Genomic DNA, 16,165 nt, shown 5'->3' with positions numbered 1-16,165 from the left:
ATCGCAATTGCAATCGATTTTTTAAACTTTGATAATTTATTCAATAGTTGATAGTTTATTGCATTGCGTTTAATCGTATTGTAATTATTTAATTTGTATAACGCTTTAATGTAAGATATTTGTCGTGATAAATACGAAGTGTACAAAGTGTGCAAAAAGTGAGAAAATGAAATATTTGGGACCCAACATAAGCAATGACCTGAAAATTAGTGTTCAATGTACCTACTGTTGAAAGAAACAGGCAAAATGAAACAAGTGTTTAGGTATATTTTGATATTTTCTAATAAAATCATTTTAATTCTAAAATTTTTCAAAATTGTTTAAGCATAATTCCTTACATTCCAATTAAATGTACATAACATCTGTTCAGACTTATAAATATATCTTACATTCATTCATTTTGTTATACATACGTTAACGTATGTTACATGTCTTATATAGACAATCGAAAATGATTCCTAATATGATGAAATTAGACTATTTGTGACTAATTTTGTTTTCGCCGCGTTTCTGGAATTAAATTACTTGCTATTTGATATTCTCTTATTAGTCGTTCTTCCACTTCTTGTAGACAAGGTGTGTATCTTGCATATTCCATGGTAAACTCTCCTTTTCCTTGAGTATTAGATCGTAATTCCCCAATATATCCAAACATATCATTTAATGGAACTTCTGCTTTTAATACAGACCATCCCTCATTGTTGTCCGTATTAATCAGGATACCATGCCGTTTAACTATTTGTGCCATAACCGTTCCCTTCAAACATAACAAAGTTTAAGTTAACATAAAATATAATTTATTATCCCGTAACAAAGGTGTATTTTTACCTGATATTCTATAGGAACCGTTATTTCCACCGACATAACTGGTTCTAAAACTTGCCATGATCCGTTGAGATATGTATCTTTTATTGCACCTTGTCCAGCAAGGAAAAATGCAAGTTCGGAAGAATCCACGCAATGATGCATACCATCTATTAGCCGAAATTTAACACCCGCTACTTTATGACCTGTGAGAAATCCCTTTTCACACATAGTTCTAAATCCTCTTTCTACACCCGGAACAAATTGTTTTGGAACATTTGTCCCAATCGTTTCATCACAAAATAAAAGTTCGGTATTTTTTTCTGGCGGTAGTGGCTAGGAAAATATTATTACAATGTAAATTATCGTATGATATGATTCAGATAAATGAAATTGTTACCTCTAATACACCAATTACTCGAGCGTATTGACCAGCTCCTCCTGATTGCTTTTTATGAAGATAATCGAATTCGATGGGCGCACGTAATGTCTCACGAAACGAAACTTTTGGTTTTCCAAGTATAACAGGACAGTTAAATTCACGTTCAAGTCTTTGAGAATAGATTTCTAGATGTAACTCGCCCATTCCAGAAACCAAAGATTCCTACGACATAGTGTACATTTTAGATTCCCTGAATTCATTTGTAGCAGAATTCTTATTTGTAAATGTATTGCGTAATTTTTAATATTTTACCTTGTTGTCTGGATCATAGTGATACCTTAAAGTAGGATCTTCTTTTGTGAAGCGTGAGATGCCTTTTGCAAAATTTTCTCTATCTTTTGAATTTTTTACTTGAATAGACATAGATACCACAGGCTCAGGTATATAAATAGATTCCATTGACAATTGCAGATCAGGATCATTAACAAATGTATCACCTGACGCACAATCTATTCCGAATAAAGCAAAAATGTCACCTGCATAAACTGTGGTCACATCTTCCATCTGATTTGCGTGAAGTCTTACTAACCTTTGAATTCGAACCTGAAAAATAGTATTTTTATACAAAAGTTTCACAATTTAAATACTGTCATGCTACAAATGAACGAACTTTTTTCTTTGTTCTTGTATTATATAAAGTATCTCCTTTTTTTACCATCCCTTGGTAACAGCGAAAATAAGTTAATTGACCAAATTTACCAGCTTCCAATTTAAATGCTAATCCAATAAAAGGACGCTCATCACTCCTTTCTGAATTCAATAAAATTCGACTAGCTTCCTTTCTATAAGTGACAAATTAATTGTTCCATATCAAAAGAAAGCACTTTAAAAAGCGAAAACTAATATGTGAGAAAATTTACTCATGCTCAAATGCATAGTTTTCTACTTCTCCAGGATTCGGTAAATAGTCCACAACTGCATCTAGTAATGGTTGAACACCTCTATTTTTTAAAGCAGTCCCAACCAGTACTGGCACAAAAGTTCTTCGTATACAACTTCTTCTGATAGCATCTGTTATGTCTTTTTCAAGTATTTGCATTTCGTTTAAATACATTTCTCCAAGTTTTTCATCAACATTGCTCAAGTGTTCAATTAACTCTTGTCTTTTATGTCGTACCTCTGTAGATATGAAATATATGTTTAGTTGATTTAATTAGAATAAATAATGTTCTTATCTGCATTAAAATATCAGTAAATGGGATACCTATGTTTATATAAATATACCTGTTCTCATGTCTGATGGAATTTCATCTTCTCTTATAACTTCACCAAAGTCTCCTTCAAAGTATAAAGCTTTTTGATGAATTAAATCTACTACTCCTCTATTTTTGCTTTCTAAACCAATAGGTAATTGCAGAAATGCAGCATTGAGATTTAATTTTCCTCTTAACTGTTCCAATGTTCTTTTATGATTAGCACCTAATCTGTCCAATTTATTAATAAATGCTAGACGAGGTACATTATACCTTCTCATTTGACGATCTACAGTTATAGTTTGTGATTGGACACCACCTACAGCACATAATACTAATATAGCTCCATCTAGAACACGTAAAGCTCGTTCTACTTCCACTGTAAAATCCACATGACCAGGGGTATCGATAATATTAATATTATGATCTTTCCACAAAGTATAAGTTGCAGCAGATTGAATTGTAATTCCCCTCTGTCTCTCTAATTCCATACTGTCCATTGTCGCTCCAACATTGTCTTTACCTCTCACCTATTAAAAATATTTTATGCGCTTAGATAGGAAAAAGGTTAAGATTAAACTCACTTGTAATTTACCTCATGCATTTTAGCTATTCTTCCAGTATAAAATAGTATACGTTCAGTCAAGGTGGTTTTTCCAGAATCAATGTGTGCTGAAATACCAATATTTCGAATTTTTTCCAAGGGTTTATGTTCTGCATATTTTGCAAATGAGGACAAACACTGCAAACTATTCTATTTAATAGAAAATAAAAGAGATTAATTATATAAATAATTTTGAAATGTTGTCTAACCTATTTTATGTAAGATTGGACTTGTTACCTTTAAAATATGAGAACGAGAACGCAATGATTTTAAATTCATGTTGTACCTTAGAACTGTTATAATAGACATGATAACTAGTTACTTTTCACACTTTAATAAATAAGAATAGTTTAGGATATGCGAAAATTAGTAATAAATGTCTGTTGGAAAGTTAAATAACATCCGAATATAGTCGAACATAACCGAACAAGTTTGAGAGAACCATGCTTTTATCACTTATTAAAATCACTATAAGCATATAATGTGAAATTAAATAAGAAATGAGTCTAGGGAAAATCTTTTTTATTATCTTTCGTAAAATTATATATTCCATTTTTTCTTCACATTGCCATTGGAGTACAATTTATCTTAATATAAATAGTGCACACACACTATAAACGTATGATTGTAATTTTATTAAAAGAAAACATAACAAGCTTGTTTAATTCATATATTAAAATGTTTATATGCTACAAATATTTACATTGAGCTTACGGAAAGTACGAATTTTGTGCTTAGACAATTGTAATTTCCATTTGAATGTAAAGTACATTTTTACATTGCTTTTATTTTATGTAATTATATGCTGTAATGCGCACTTTTATGTATTAACTATAATCTTCCTTTTGTGAAAAACATAAAGGTGTTTAAGGAAAAAAACATGTTGTGCATTAGAATTTATAACATTTTTTCTAATCCTCAGAAATATATGTCATTCAACTTTAAAGATTATATGGATAAGATTTAAATTTAGAAAAAAAGTTCTATATTAAGAACAATTGTCTTATATTGTATATTTTTATAAACAATTGACACCGATTTTCTTGGAATAATTGTGTATAATTCATAAAAATTATAAACATTTAAGATAGCTATGTGCTGACAATGGGGATTATAATGTACACTCACTATGTGTATCAAAATACATTTCTAATGAACTTTTTGCCGCTACTTTGAATGTATGGAACATTAATATTAACATTGATATAAGATTTATGAATAGATATTTGTTATGCAAGAAAAAGATCCTTTAAGCACAAAATATACTTATAAGGACTAAGTAATTAATGTAAATTATTCAATAGCTCCTTTAATGTCTTAATATTATTCGAGTATATTTTGTTGTCTTTTTTTTATTTGTTTTTCCTTCTTTTCTTTAATATTTGAATTTTCATAATGCATTTCCATTAAGAGTATAAAATTTGACTTATCATTACGTATATTTTTCTGTACATACACATATTGAAGCTGAAGTTATAATACAGCCCTGTTTATGCTTATTTCTAAAATCTTTACAAATATGTTAGTACTATATTAGATTAAAAGCAAGTAACATTTTTGGTACTAAATTTAGTCGACGAATGTTTGTCATCGTTGTCGCCAAGATCCATGCCAAATGGTACTGAATTCCAAATAGCTTTATCACTTCGGTCATCTTCCTCGCTTAAAATATTGCACATCATACGATCATCATAAAGAGAAAATCTAGCACTTGATTGTCCACGACCACGTATTTTTCTTACAGAAGGCGGCAAATCTCCCGGCGTTTTTATTCTCATATGAGGATCCTTTAATACGTTTACATTAGATCCCACGTTAAAAACTTCGTTGAATTTATCGATGCTTTCCTGTCTACTGATATTTTCACTTTTTTTATTTCTTAGATTTACGAGGGGCAAGGTAGATGGTCGGGTGTTTGTATTATCATTATCAAATTTCTGTTTACCAATTTGTATAGCATTCTTATCATTCTTATCTAGCGTAGGGCTAAAAGTAGGTGTTTTTGTAATAATACCATTTACATATTTCCCTGCTGGAGATATCGTTACATTAGTCTCTACAGTTTTGATCTGTACGTTCTGTTTTGACAATAAGTTAGATTTAGAATCCTCTCGATCTATTTGATACTTATTATATGGATACATCTTTTTATTAACAAGTAGTTTTTTAAAATTTGACCATCCAAACAACTTTTTTCTGGGACTATCTTGCGGACAAATTTCATGTACGTTTGTCTGTTTTCTTTTACCATATGATGATGCACCATCATCCGAAATAACATTTTGAACATATGGTATAGGTGTAGCTGGTCTTAGCTGGGTTAATTGCGTCGTGTGTTGACTCAAATAATCATGGGAAACAAGTCCTTGTGCTTCTGATACAATTCTGTACTGATCATTACACGCATGTTTCATAGATTTATCAACGAGTACATTACCATTGCACCCTAAATCTTCAAGTGAATCTGACTGTAACATTAAATTTCGTTCCATACAAGGGTTTCGCCCTTGATAAGGTTGAAGTGTTTGAGTATGATTATATATTGCTACTTCATTTGAATTTTTAACTAAAATATAATAAAGTTCTGTATATAATATCGGATTCAATAAATTCTTAAATCTACAGTGCAATAGTAATAAAATACTTACAGCTATGCTCATGGACAATGCTTTCAGAAGGCGATAATGTTACCAAATTTTCAACAATGCCACCTTCGTTACTCGAACTGTCTTGTACTGTGTGCGATGCAAGTTGAGTGACATGAACATTATCATGATACGAAGATTCGCTATAAAGGCTGTTTGTGGTTGAAGGCACTAGAGTACAATGAGAGTTTACCATTGGACTTCCATCGGTGAAATGCATTGTTACTGAAGATTTACCAATCATTTCTTTCTTATTTTATTTATTTTTTTGTACATATGTATATTATAATATAACAAAATTTACCTCGATGAGATTGTAATTCCGAAAGACGCTCTTCTATACATAAAGCAGTTAATCGAGCTTCTGCATCTGCATCCCAACAATCTTCCATTGTTTCCTTAATTAAACGTACTCCGGGCCTGTCCACTAAATTACCCTCCAATAAAGGTCTTGCTTTATTACGAGAAACTAGAACTTGCATTTGTTCAAATGTTGGATGTAGACCAATTTCTTTCTCATATGGTTGTCTATAAGGAGGTATTTCTGATCCTAATACATAAATATCTGAGCATCTTGAAACTAATTCCCATAAGACTAAACCCATTGCATAAACATCTATTTGTTTTAAAGAGCTTTCACAATCTCTTAAATTTACAGCCCCTTCTAATATTTCTGGCGCCATATATCTCAAAGTACCGACCTAATTTACAAATTAGAGGTGTAATTATAAATTATTTAAATTGTTTTATATTTTTTATGCTTAAGTTATCGTCTTACATCGTTGATTGATTTTATCTCAGCATGTTGTGCTTCTCCATTTGAATAGTATTTAGAACCAGAAATTTGAACTGCTAATCCTAAATCGCATATACAACAAGTACCATCGGCTTTGATCAATATATTTCTCGAATTAATGTCTCTGTGTGCAATGCACGGTTTAAATTTATCTGTAAATTTCATTATTTTTTAAAGAATGTTCTTCATTATATTCTAAAACATCCTGTTTCTTTTGACTTACCACTTTTATGTATATCAGTGTGTAAGTAAGCAAGTCCTTTCACCATAGAAAGACCCATTTTGCAAAATGTGGCCCAATCAATTGTATGCGTTCTTAAAAAATCTGTTAAAGTACCACCCGGTGCAAAGCTAAGTACTAAAAGATATTCAACACTACCTTCCATACTGATTCTTTCATCAACACCTAAATAAAAATTAAGTATAGTTTTCAATGTTATGTTTAAATAAGTAATACAATATCATTTAAGAATAAAATATTATCAACCATAATAACTTAGAAGAGATGGGTGTTCCATAAAAGGAAGACAATAAGTATCTCTCTCATTTTGGAAATAATTACGATAATGGGAAGGAAATATTTTTACAGCAACATCTTGATCTCCCATGCTGCCTTGCCATACCGATCCATAGCGTCCTTGTCCTGAAATTATACATTGTATAACAGACAAAAATATTTATTTTTATCGTAAATTAATGGTTTAATTAACAAAGAACATACCTACAATTGTTGTAAGTTTCAAATGATCTACTGTATAAGTACCAGTTCTTAGTGCCGTGCTATCCATAAACTGATCTGTATAGGAAAGTGGTTTTCCCAATCTTGCTATCATATTACTATGATATACACGATATACCATTATAGCTACAATATATATTACTAATAATATGCATAGTAGAACACTTGTTATGATAACAATCCATTTCCCAGAATCTGATTGTTCCAAATATTCAGTTGCTACAAGATTTCATAAAAGACATTATAATGAAACTATAAATTAATATAGAACATTTTTTGTATCATTGAAATTTACTTGGTTGATTATCTTCTGCAGGAATAGAACTATGTGCATTATTTTCAGAGTATAAGATATTAGTACTATTGATATTAAGATTACAATAATCTCCATGACAGCAACAAAATTTTGTATTATTCAGTGCTTTAGTAGAACGTTGAAGGGCAATGCATTCTGTTGTTTCACATTTTTGTTCACCAGACTGTTTCCAACAACCTAAATCATTAAACATAAAAAGATATAATAATCATACATTGTACATTATTGAATGAAAAAACATTTCATCCATACCTTGAGATAAAATGATGATTTTGGTTCCATTTACAGTCTTTTCTTCTTGCCACAATGCATGGCAAAAATTAGTACATTTTTCAAAATTAATATTATCATCCTTCTATAAAAATTTTAACTCAATTTATTTACTAACCAAATTATTTATAAGAATAATAATACAATATAAAATGCAATATATTTCAGAACTTACTCCAGTATGAATTACATTACTGTCATTGAGTAAATCTTCAGGTACACTGGGTGTATTTTGTTTTAAGAGAAAATTTTCATTATTTTTTTTTCTGCTGGCACATATTCTAATGGCACTGATGGGTACTGAGTTTATCCCATATAACAGCACGATCAATGTAATTGATACAATGGCTTTCATTGTGCCTTAGCAGGCCTCTTGAACTTGAACACTTCAAAGGAAGCGTTGCTTCTCAAGAACTGACATCTTTGATTACAACATCATATATTGCTGCCATGTGCATAATGTATTCATCTGTTTGTTATATACGATGCAAATATATTTATTGTAATAGACATATTATGAGAATTTTGTACATATAAAGTAGAAAATATAAAGAGTTATTTTAATAAAAAAGAATTACTGGATTTATTAAAAAATTGCTTCAATATTTCGAATCTATATAATTTATATACATGCTAATAAGTAGGAGAAAAGAGATGCATATGTGAAATATTAATATACTACATATTTCTATTCTGTAGGAAAAAGAAGTTTATTAGTAGAGTAAATATTAGTGATTGCTACAAATTATGGTATCCATGTGTGAATTAGGTCTTTATATAAAAAATAATTACAGCAGTAAGAAAGTACAATAGGAAAAAGAAGTAATCGCGAAAATATAGTTCTATATAATAATACAAGAAACGTTAAATTTTTCGCACAATTGCATATGCTGTGCATGTAGATCTGTATAAAAAGAATCGTAATACATGCTGTAAAAAAAATGAAGAATTACAAAATGAAAAAGAAAAATTTCGCAGAATGCATTACAAGCAAATTAAAAGAAATATACTTACATTTTAAGGAATAGATTTTTTAAGTATTTTAGTTGAGAATTTTGGAAAAATATATTTGATACCAACAAAAACATTGCACATATCCGCGAAGTCGTATTAAATTTTTTTTACAATGAATCTTGAATCAACATTAATACATTTGACAGACAACCCGTATCCATTAAATTATATTTCATTTATGTGTTCGCAAAGGCAACGTAAAACATCAGATCTGTAATGTAGACTGTAGGTAATATGCGACTGACACTTACTATTTGCACTGATGATATTATATGTCACGTAAAATCTTTGTCTAAATTGATTTATAAAACTGCATTTAAAATTTGTCCTTTATTGATGTTAGATATAAAAAATATTTCTTCGTTTAGAAATTCAGTAATCAATAAATATAGAACACTTCACAAGGAATATGGAAAAAGGTATTTTTGTAATCTTCTTATGTATAAAATCAATTATCTTTCTTCATATGCTAAATGATTTAAAAAAGCAATATAATGAATTTTTAAGGGAGAAATAATTTATTTGTGTACCATCGATACTGTCGAGGGCAACCAATGAGAGATTCAACTTTACTTTAGGAGTTTTCAATCTACATTGTCCAGCTTCGTTAGTATTCGTAACTAGAGACTCGTGAATTGGCGCGCAGCGTCTTATTCTGCGTGTTTTCTATATTATATTGTGCAAATGGTGGCTTTAGCGATGTTTTGTTCAATGTTTCTTAAAAATTAATCAGTCTTATTGTACGTCGTGTATAGTAGGAACAGAGATAATATTTGCTGTTTAACATTCAACTTGGAAAAGCTTGCGGACAACATGGTGAAGCTCCATAAGAAATTTTTCGCGGGTGACAAAGTTTTTGCTAAAGTTCGAGGTTATCCACCGTGGCCAGCAAAAGTAAGTTCAGCTATACAGTTTACAATTACTTTTTAATAATTTTGTTGAAATTCGTAATGACAAGGACTTATATCATGAATACTAGTGATAATAACATTTTTAACCTGAAACTCATTATCGTTTGGATATTGTTGCATATTGAGACATAATATTGATATCAATACATTACTCTCAAATTATGTTGTGAAAGAAATTATTTAGTCGTATATAGTCTTCTTTGAAATACATATGTAAATATATCTTACAATTTTTTTGTTAGAAAGAACATATTATAACATGGTATTATCATTAATCTCCATTTTTTTAGGTTGAAAAAGTTATTGATGCCAATTCAAAAAATTCAAAGTATAGTGTTTATTTTTATGGTACAGGAGAAACGTAAGTAGCAATTTTTATAATGTCTTATTGTATTTAATAATGTAAAGTATATATATACGTATATAAAATTATACAAATATAATATATAACTATATATAAGATTTAAAAAAGCATTAAGATTTTTAAATACTTTATTTTAGAGCTGTATGCAAAGTAGAAGAGTTGTATACCTATTTAGAGAATAAAGCAAGATTTGGTAAACCAATTAGAAGAAAGTTTTTTCATGAAGGTTTATTGCAATTAGAACAAGAACTTAAAAATGACAAAAATAAAGCATCGGACCTTGCTGATCTTAAAGGTAAATATAGTATTATATGATATGCAACTTAAATGTATATAAGATATTAATTTTTATCCATAACTGAAGAAGTTGGAATTGGCGAAGGAGCAGGAAAAGAAGGTGATACAAATTTACCAACAGTTAGTGCCGCAGATAGTGATATGGAAACAGGACTTGTTATTGATGAGGAGGAGAAAAAGAAATCCATGAAAAGGAAGTCCGTTTCAGCTGCTGTAATATATTTTTGTATTTAATTATTTATATACCTAATCTTGCATATGATATTTTATTCGGAGTTTTTACTCATTATTACAATATTGTATAAGAAAACAATTATTGAATTGAGTACTCCAATAATAATTTAGGAACTGCCGACAAGTATTTATTAAGGCTGAATAGTTTGTGCGATTTTTCCTTACATTTATATACAATTTTTATTCTAAGAATAAAATTCGTAGTATTGCATTATGTTATATAGTATAAACAAATTCTGAAAAATTAGGATACACCTGAGGTTAAAAAGAGACGTGGGAAAGCAAAGTCTTTATCTGCATCTACAAGTGATTCAGTGAAACAAGAAGCATTGGATTCTCAAGGAGAGGAATCACCAAAAGAAGTTGTAAGCCGCAGCGGTAGGAAAATTAAGCCCAAACGGTTTGCTGACTTTTCAAGTTCAGAAGAGACAGATGCTACAACAGATAAAAGTGGTACATATCAATACCTTTGTTTAGACATAGCGTTTTGTTACAATTTTTGTTAATAAGTATTTTACACGTTGTAGATCATGGAAGAGGTCGTACTAAAGTTAAAACTGAAGATTCTAACGACCAAGTAACACCTAGTGCAGTGAATAAAAAAAGAGCTACTGTTGAAAGTAAGTATAGAGAAATCACATATATGGTTAATATTAAATTATTGACATTTAAACGGTATATATTTTATACACAGAAAAAAATAATTTAGGTGAAGCGCCCATATTAGAAGGTACTGTGGTTTCTGGTACCGCATCGTCGGATGCCCCGGGACGACTTCTATTGGCATTAACATTTGCTGGCGAATATGTAGGAATCAAATTAGACATGGATAAGCCAAAATCTTTTGAAAGTGATAAGGCTCAAAAACAATGGGACTGGTCTACTGCTAGAAATGCCATGAAATTAAAAGCACAATTGGAAAGCGGCGAAATTTTACCAGAACAAGTGAAAGATTGTTTGGATTTCAATGTACATGTCCCAGATGAAGAAAAGCGATTATTAGCAAAAGATGGAGCACTTCATCGTAAAACAAATAAACTGAGGTAGTAAAAATAATATGAATTTGACAAAATTTGTAGACCTTTAATATGGATGTATTAATTTCAGATGGCTTCGCATAGAAGCACAACTTCTACAGTTGGATGCTCAAATTAAATCCAATCTCGGATTAGATCGAGCATATCCGGATAAGTGTTTGCAGGCAATGGATGATATGTTATCTCTTTCAATTGATCCCTTGATGTTGAAAAAACATCCACATATTGTGGGAACTGTTAAAAGGGTAAAAAAAAATACCAGTTATCATTCTAGTGTTAATTCACTGTAATCCTAATTGAACTACTGACAATTTTCAGTTGAGACGATATATTGGCAATTTAGCCGATTGGAAATTAAGCGACGAAGAGGAGGTATTATACTTTCTCCATTTGGTTTTTGAAGAATAAAATATAATCTTTAGTATATGATCTTTTTATATTTTTTCTAAAAATTTATTTGTAGGGTGTTTTCAAACAAAAGGCAGAACAAATTAGACAAAAGTCTGAACATATATACAACAAGTTTAAGGTAATCATATTTAGCCAGATGCGTAATTTATACACGACTTGTACATGCATAAAATATCTGTCATATGATTATGTTTGAGATTTATGTTAAAATCTATTTGTTTCTTTTTTGTATATTTTCAATATGTAAATATAATTATATCTTATCTTTCACTAAACGATATGCAGGCTATGTTTACCATACCCGAAGGGCAATCGTTTTGGCAATCATTTTCCGACCAAGTGGTTCATTTTAAAGAATTAACAAAGGATATGTCTGAAGAAAAAGTATTTTCTCTAATGTCTGATCCTGCTTGTCCAGGTAAATATATAAATTCGTAATTATGTCTAACATATTGATTACTGCGTCAGTTCCGATTATTAAATAAGTTAGTTATTTGATATGTAAAAATTCTATTAATATATTTACACAGCAGCGCAGTAATCAGTATGTTAAGTTAATGTAGAAAATAAAGTTGTTTGTTAAAAGAGGGCTTGCATTTTTATGAATGCGAAAATAAAATTTATAGATGCAGTCGTATCAGGAGATTTACCTGCTGATGAGAGCGGTAGTCAACCAGATACAGATGCACCTGTTGAAGTTAAATCGGAAGAAGTGCCTACATGGAATGAAATTACAAAAGAGTCAGAGGCCAAGTAACATAGTGACATTTTGTATCTGACAATGTGAAAATTATAATTAATTCTTTTTTGTACTAATTTAGTGCACTACACGACATGAGTGTCTTAAAGTTGAAAAAGAATTCACTCTTTTCCGCTTGAATAGCACTTTCGGATAAATTTTGACCATATTTTATTTAATGGGTCTTCTTTAGTAAATTTGTTATCATAACTCATGTCCCTGGCAATAACTATAATCAGAAAGCCCACTATAGTGATGAACACTCTCGAATCTGTTAAAAATGTTAAGAAGATTGTTTAATTATAAAGCATTTTAGAGTAGACATAATTATTTACTCTATCTGATGAAACATTTCTTTAATAATTACAATTCCGTTTTCGTCGTTAAGTAATACCAAAAAAGAAAAAAATATTTCTGAAGGTGATACTATCTTCATTCTTTAACGTTTCGCTAATGTTGTGCTAATGTTGTCTATTTACGTAACATCAAATACCAATGTATATATAAAAGAAGGAAAAAATGGAAATTGCAATACTCCTCTATATGCAAAAATCAGAGACGTAATATGTTGTAGAGATTTACAATTGATTGCATGATTTATTAGTTTCAAACCAAAATTTCAATAACACTTATTAGAATTAATGCTTCACATTTTTAATTGCGTTTTCATGGCACTTTAAAGGCATAATTTGAACAATCATTTGAATAAAACGAAGATGCACGTTATTTCACTTATATAAATTGTTGGTGTATATGAGTTAAACATTTCCTAAAAATTCAAATGTGTTCACAAAGCTGCTACTATTACTGAATTGTACAAATTAGAAAAATAGTAATTTTTAAATTTCTGGAGAAAAAGACTTCTAGGCAATTTGAAGTGGGTGAATATTCATTTTGAGTAAAATTTTGCAGAGTAAAAGTTCTTTGAACTAATGTAGCTTATTGTTACAATTGCTTAATGTTACAATGAAAATTATAAATTACACTTTTATACAAGCTGAAGATAGAAAAAAATAGATATATTTATTTGCATTCAGTACTTTTTATAATTCAAGACACAATAATAGTTTAATCTCGTTCATTGTTTCATTGTAATGATATTATATCTAAATTAAGCACAGTATCTATCTTAATAACATAAATGTACTTTTGTAAACATTTGTCGAAAAAGAATGCTGTAAAGGTGATATTGTTAATAAAAACAAATTGATGTATTCTTTTTTGTCGAATGATGAAGAAACCATTCTTACTTTTGTTCATTTATTTTTTATGTACACTTTATTTATTCTTACGTTAATTCGGAGAAATGCCTTTGAAGTGTATTGAAAACGAAAAAGGTAAATGAATATTTTCTGTTCAAAGTTTTACCCTATATCTTTAGTTAGTTAATATGTTCTTTTTTAATAAGTATGTTAAGGTTTATTCCGTATCCTTTGAAAAAGTAAACGGATAAGTATGTTGCATAATTAAGGAAATATCATAGTTACTAAAGAGATAAATGTTTCTTTCAAATGTCAAGAAGCAAATATTTTGAATAAAAAACTTACTGTAGATTTGTATGGCTCTTCTAGAGCTTTTATAAATTTTTTCATATGATTTCTATCATCGTAATCTTTATATTTATAAGTGTTAGAAATTTGTTCAATTAGTATCGATCGTGTACGCAGTACTAGTAATAAATAGCATATCAAGTTTATTGCATGCAAAGTAATCGCATGTACTTGCGATACAATTTAATATTTAATGTTGTTTTTCATACAGAGCTATGAAACCAGACGGTAATCGTAAAATTGTTGCACTTACGTTTTATGTCACTAGAAATGGAACAATTATTTTTTGGAAAAAATGAAAGTGTTGGAACACGGAAATAATGAATTTAAAATAAAGTGATATTTAGTTGTTGCATACACAAAAGAAGAAGATAAAGTGTGTTGTCTACAAATTCCATGTTTGTTTACGAATAAGTGAAGATGTATATTGTTGAGAGGATTTAAAATTCATTTTTCGAGCATAAAAGGATGCCAAACAAACCCTTTTAGCCGCAAAATAGGTATCGAGTGACTCTGTTATTTTTACTTTTCTTCAAATTCGTCGGACTTGCAACGATTTCTTTGAAAACCCGAAGGGCTTTGAAGAAAAACTGCTCGGAAAACCTCGTATTTTTCACTGACTCTAAACTTGGAGTATTTTATAATTTATTTTCGGCTGTCTAATAATCGCATCGAATTTCATATTCCTACCAACCATATACAATGCAGAATATGCGTTCACGACAATTGTAACACGAATCATTGAAATTTGTCAAGCGGTGCTGGGTAGCTTTGCAATTTTTTCGATTTTACTCTATTATTGTATAAATGAATCAACTTTTCTAAAAATTGGAAATTATTTGATTCATCTTGAGGGTGCTTTATGCCGGTTAAAACAACCACTGAATTGGAAACACATCTCTTACGTTTTGTCCTTTGTGTATTTCTTTAATTTCAGTTTATTTGTTTCTGTTTTTGTTACCGATATCATATCCTTTAACAGTCCTGTTTCATCCTTCGGATCTATTTTGCCTGCAATTCTTGTGAGTTTTTGTTTTATTCAATATTTTTCCGCGCTTAGTTTGACGAATGCAATTTCTATAAACATAAATTGCGCTATACAAGATTTTTATCGGTCTAAGTTTGGTGATATTACACTTAACACTTTATTTGAGACTCGACATGTGTTTGTTAGCTATTCAAAGATTCATCTTGTTGTTCGAATTCGAGACGTTCACGGTCAGCTTTGTGACATTACCAATGAAATTTCACGATTTTATTCTTTGCCCATCCTGATTACACTCTCTCTTATATTCTACATATTATTGTACAACGTTTACTACCTTTTTGAACCAATCACGGTTCGGAATGTAGGCGTGGATTATGTGATTATAGTAAATACCTTGCTCTGGATAATTTCTATGCTGTATCCTCTTGGTTTATTAACTTCCAAAGCGGCCAAAGTTACAAACGAGGTAGGAATTTGAATTTCCTCCCTTAAAAATGAATGTTCTAGGTTCTAGATAATTTTGTAAACTCTTTTGCAGATCGAAAAAGCTGAGAATCTCGTACACGCGTTGTTGAATTGCACGATTGACCGACAAATAAAAGTCGAGGTAGATGATAATTATACAATGTGATCGAGTCAATATTTCCGTTGTCTAACATTACATTATCTTCTAGCTCGAACAATTTTCACTTCAGCTGTTGCATCGGGAAATAAAGTTTGCAGCGAACCAATATTTCACATTAAACAATACGCTTTTTCAATCGATGAGCAAAGAATACTTAATTGATTTAATTTCTGCTAGAATATAGTA

The 16,165-nt window shown here is 30.0% G+C and overlaps 4 protein-coding genes across 6 annotated transcripts; 2 read left to right on the top strand and 2 right to left on the bottom strand.

Moving 5' to 3' along the window:
- Window positions 1-55: 55 nt before the first annotated feature.
- Window positions 56-3,486, bottom strand: LOC100744510 (elongation factor G, mitochondrial). The gene is made up of 9 exons (XM_012392517.3): window positions 3,281-3,486; window positions 3,035-3,193; window positions 2,471-2,969; window positions 2,107-2,365; window positions 1,857-2,028; window positions 1,499-1,789; window positions 1,205-1,408; window positions 829-1,140; window positions 56-757 (listed from the first exon to the last, which is right to left on the bottom strand). The coding sequence occupies exons 1-9, from the start codon at window positions 3,350-3,352 to the stop codon at window positions 488-490; spliced, it is 2,238 nt and encodes a 745-aa protein (XP_012247940.1). The 5' UTR covers window positions 3,353-3,486; the 3' UTR covers window positions 56-487.
- A 213-nt stretch (window positions 3,487-3,699) lies between these two features.
- LOC100743451 (bone morphogenetic protein receptor type-2) lies at window positions 3,700-9,015 on the bottom strand. 2 transcript variants are annotated; one of them, XM_012392516.2, is made up of 11 exons: window positions 8,824-9,015; window positions 7,985-8,278; window positions 7,792-7,894; window positions 7,519-7,716; window positions 7,206-7,442; window positions 6,972-7,127; window positions 6,708-6,890; window positions 6,467-6,636; window positions 5,993-6,389; window positions 5,692-5,913; window positions 3,700-5,609 (listed from the first exon to the last, which is right to left on the bottom strand). In XM_012392516.2, exons 2-11 carry the CDS (start codon window positions 8,162-8,164, stop codon window positions 4,582-4,584), a joined length of 2,874 nt encoding a protein of 957 aa, XP_012247939.1. In that variant the 5' UTR covers window positions 8,165-8,278; window positions 8,824-9,015; the 3' UTR covers window positions 3,700-4,581. The 2 variants fall into 2 exon arrangements, with proteins under 2 accessions (XP_012247939.1, XP_024227338.1); XM_024371570.1 differs by having other exon boundaries at window positions 5,692-5,859.
- Window positions 9,016-9,432: 417 nt separating this feature from the next.
- On the top strand, window positions 9,433-14,929 carry LOC100741236 (PC4 and SFRS1-interacting protein). 2 transcript variants are annotated; one of them, XM_012392543.3, is made up of 12 exons: window positions 9,433-9,717; window positions 10,025-10,095; window positions 10,236-10,393; window positions 10,463-10,608; window positions 10,878-11,082; window positions 11,157-11,249; window positions 11,339-11,672; window positions 11,737-11,911; window positions 11,985-12,038; window positions 12,130-12,195; window positions 12,363-12,495; window positions 12,704-14,929. In XM_012392543.3, the coding sequence occupies exons 1-12, from the start codon at window positions 9,637-9,639 to the stop codon at window positions 12,832-12,834; spliced, it is 1,647 nt and encodes a 548-aa protein (XP_012247966.1). In that variant the 5' UTR covers window positions 9,433-9,636; the 3' UTR covers window positions 12,835-14,929. The 2 variants fall into 2 exon arrangements, with proteins under 2 accessions (XP_012247966.1, XP_003494042.1); XM_003493994.4 differs by having other exon boundaries at window positions 11,324-11,672.
- An 81-nt stretch (window positions 14,930-15,010) lies between these two features.
- On the top strand, window positions 15,011-16,163 carry LOC105681622 (putative gustatory receptor 28b). Its single transcript, XM_033324072.1, has 3 exons — window positions 15,011-15,820; window positions 15,893-15,961; window positions 16,029-16,163. Exons 1-3 carry the CDS (start codon window positions 15,767-15,769, stop codon window positions 16,161-16,163), a joined length of 258 nt encoding a protein of 85 aa, XP_033179963.1. The 5' UTR covers window positions 15,011-15,766.
- The last annotated feature ends 2 nt before the right edge of the window (window positions 16,164-16,165 follow it).

This window comes from Bombus impatiens, unplaced genomic scaffold (genome assembly GCF_000188095.3).
Source record: "Bombus impatiens unplaced genomic scaffold, BIMP_2.2 scf_1445, whole genome shotgun sequence".
Lineage (NCBI taxonomy): Eukaryota > Metazoa > Arthropoda > Insecta > Hymenoptera > Apidae > Bombus > Bombus impatiens.
This window is presented reverse-complemented; position numbering and strand designations above follow the sequence as displayed.

Coding starts and splice junctions, on each gene's coding strand:
- LOC100744510 (XM_012392517.3), bottom strand. CDS start 3,352: ATGTCTATTATAACAGTTCTAAGGTACAACATGAATTTAAAATCATTG. Junction 2,970..3,034: donor GAATAGCTAAAATGCATGAG/GTAAATTACAAG, acceptor TATTTTTAATAG/GTGAGAGGTAAAGACAATGT. Junction 1,409..1,498: donor ACTATGATCCAGACAACAAG/GTAAAATATTAA, acceptor ACTATGTCGTAG/GAATCTTTGGTTTCTGGAAT.
- LOC100743451 (XM_012392516.2), bottom strand. CDS start 8,164: ATGAAAGCCATTGTATCAATTACATTGATCGTGCTGTTATATGGGATA. Junction 7,717..7,791: donor AATCATCATTTTATCTCAAG/GTATGGATGAAA, acceptor TTAATGATTTAG/GTTGTTGGAAACAGTCTGGT. Junction 6,637..6,707: donor CACTGATATACATAAAAGTG/GTAAGTCAAAAG, acceptor TGAAATTTACAG/ATAAATTTAAACCGTGCATT.
- LOC100741236 (XM_003493994.4), top strand. CDS start 9,637: ATGGTGAAGCTCCATAAGAAATTTTTCGCGGGTGACAAAGTTTTTGCT. Junction 9,718..10,024: donor ATCCACCGTGGCCAGCAAAA/GTAAGTTCAGCT, acceptor CCATTTTTTTAG/GTTGAAAAAGTTATTGATGC. Junction 10,609..10,877: donor GGAAGTCCGTTTCAGCTGCT/GTAATATATTTT, acceptor CTGAAAAATTAG/GATACACCTGAGGTTAAAAA.
- LOC105681622 (XM_033324072.1), top strand. CDS start 15,767: ATGCTGTATCCTCTTGGTTTATTAACTTCCAAAGCGGCCAAAGTTACA. Junction 15,821..15,892: donor CGGCCAAAGTTACAAACGAG/GTAGGAATTTGA, acceptor ACTCTTTTGCAG/ATCGAAAAAGCTGAGAATCT. Junction 15,962..16,028: donor ACCGACAAATAAAAGTCGAG/GTAGATGATAAT, acceptor ATTATCTTCTAG/CTCGAACAATTTTCACTTCA.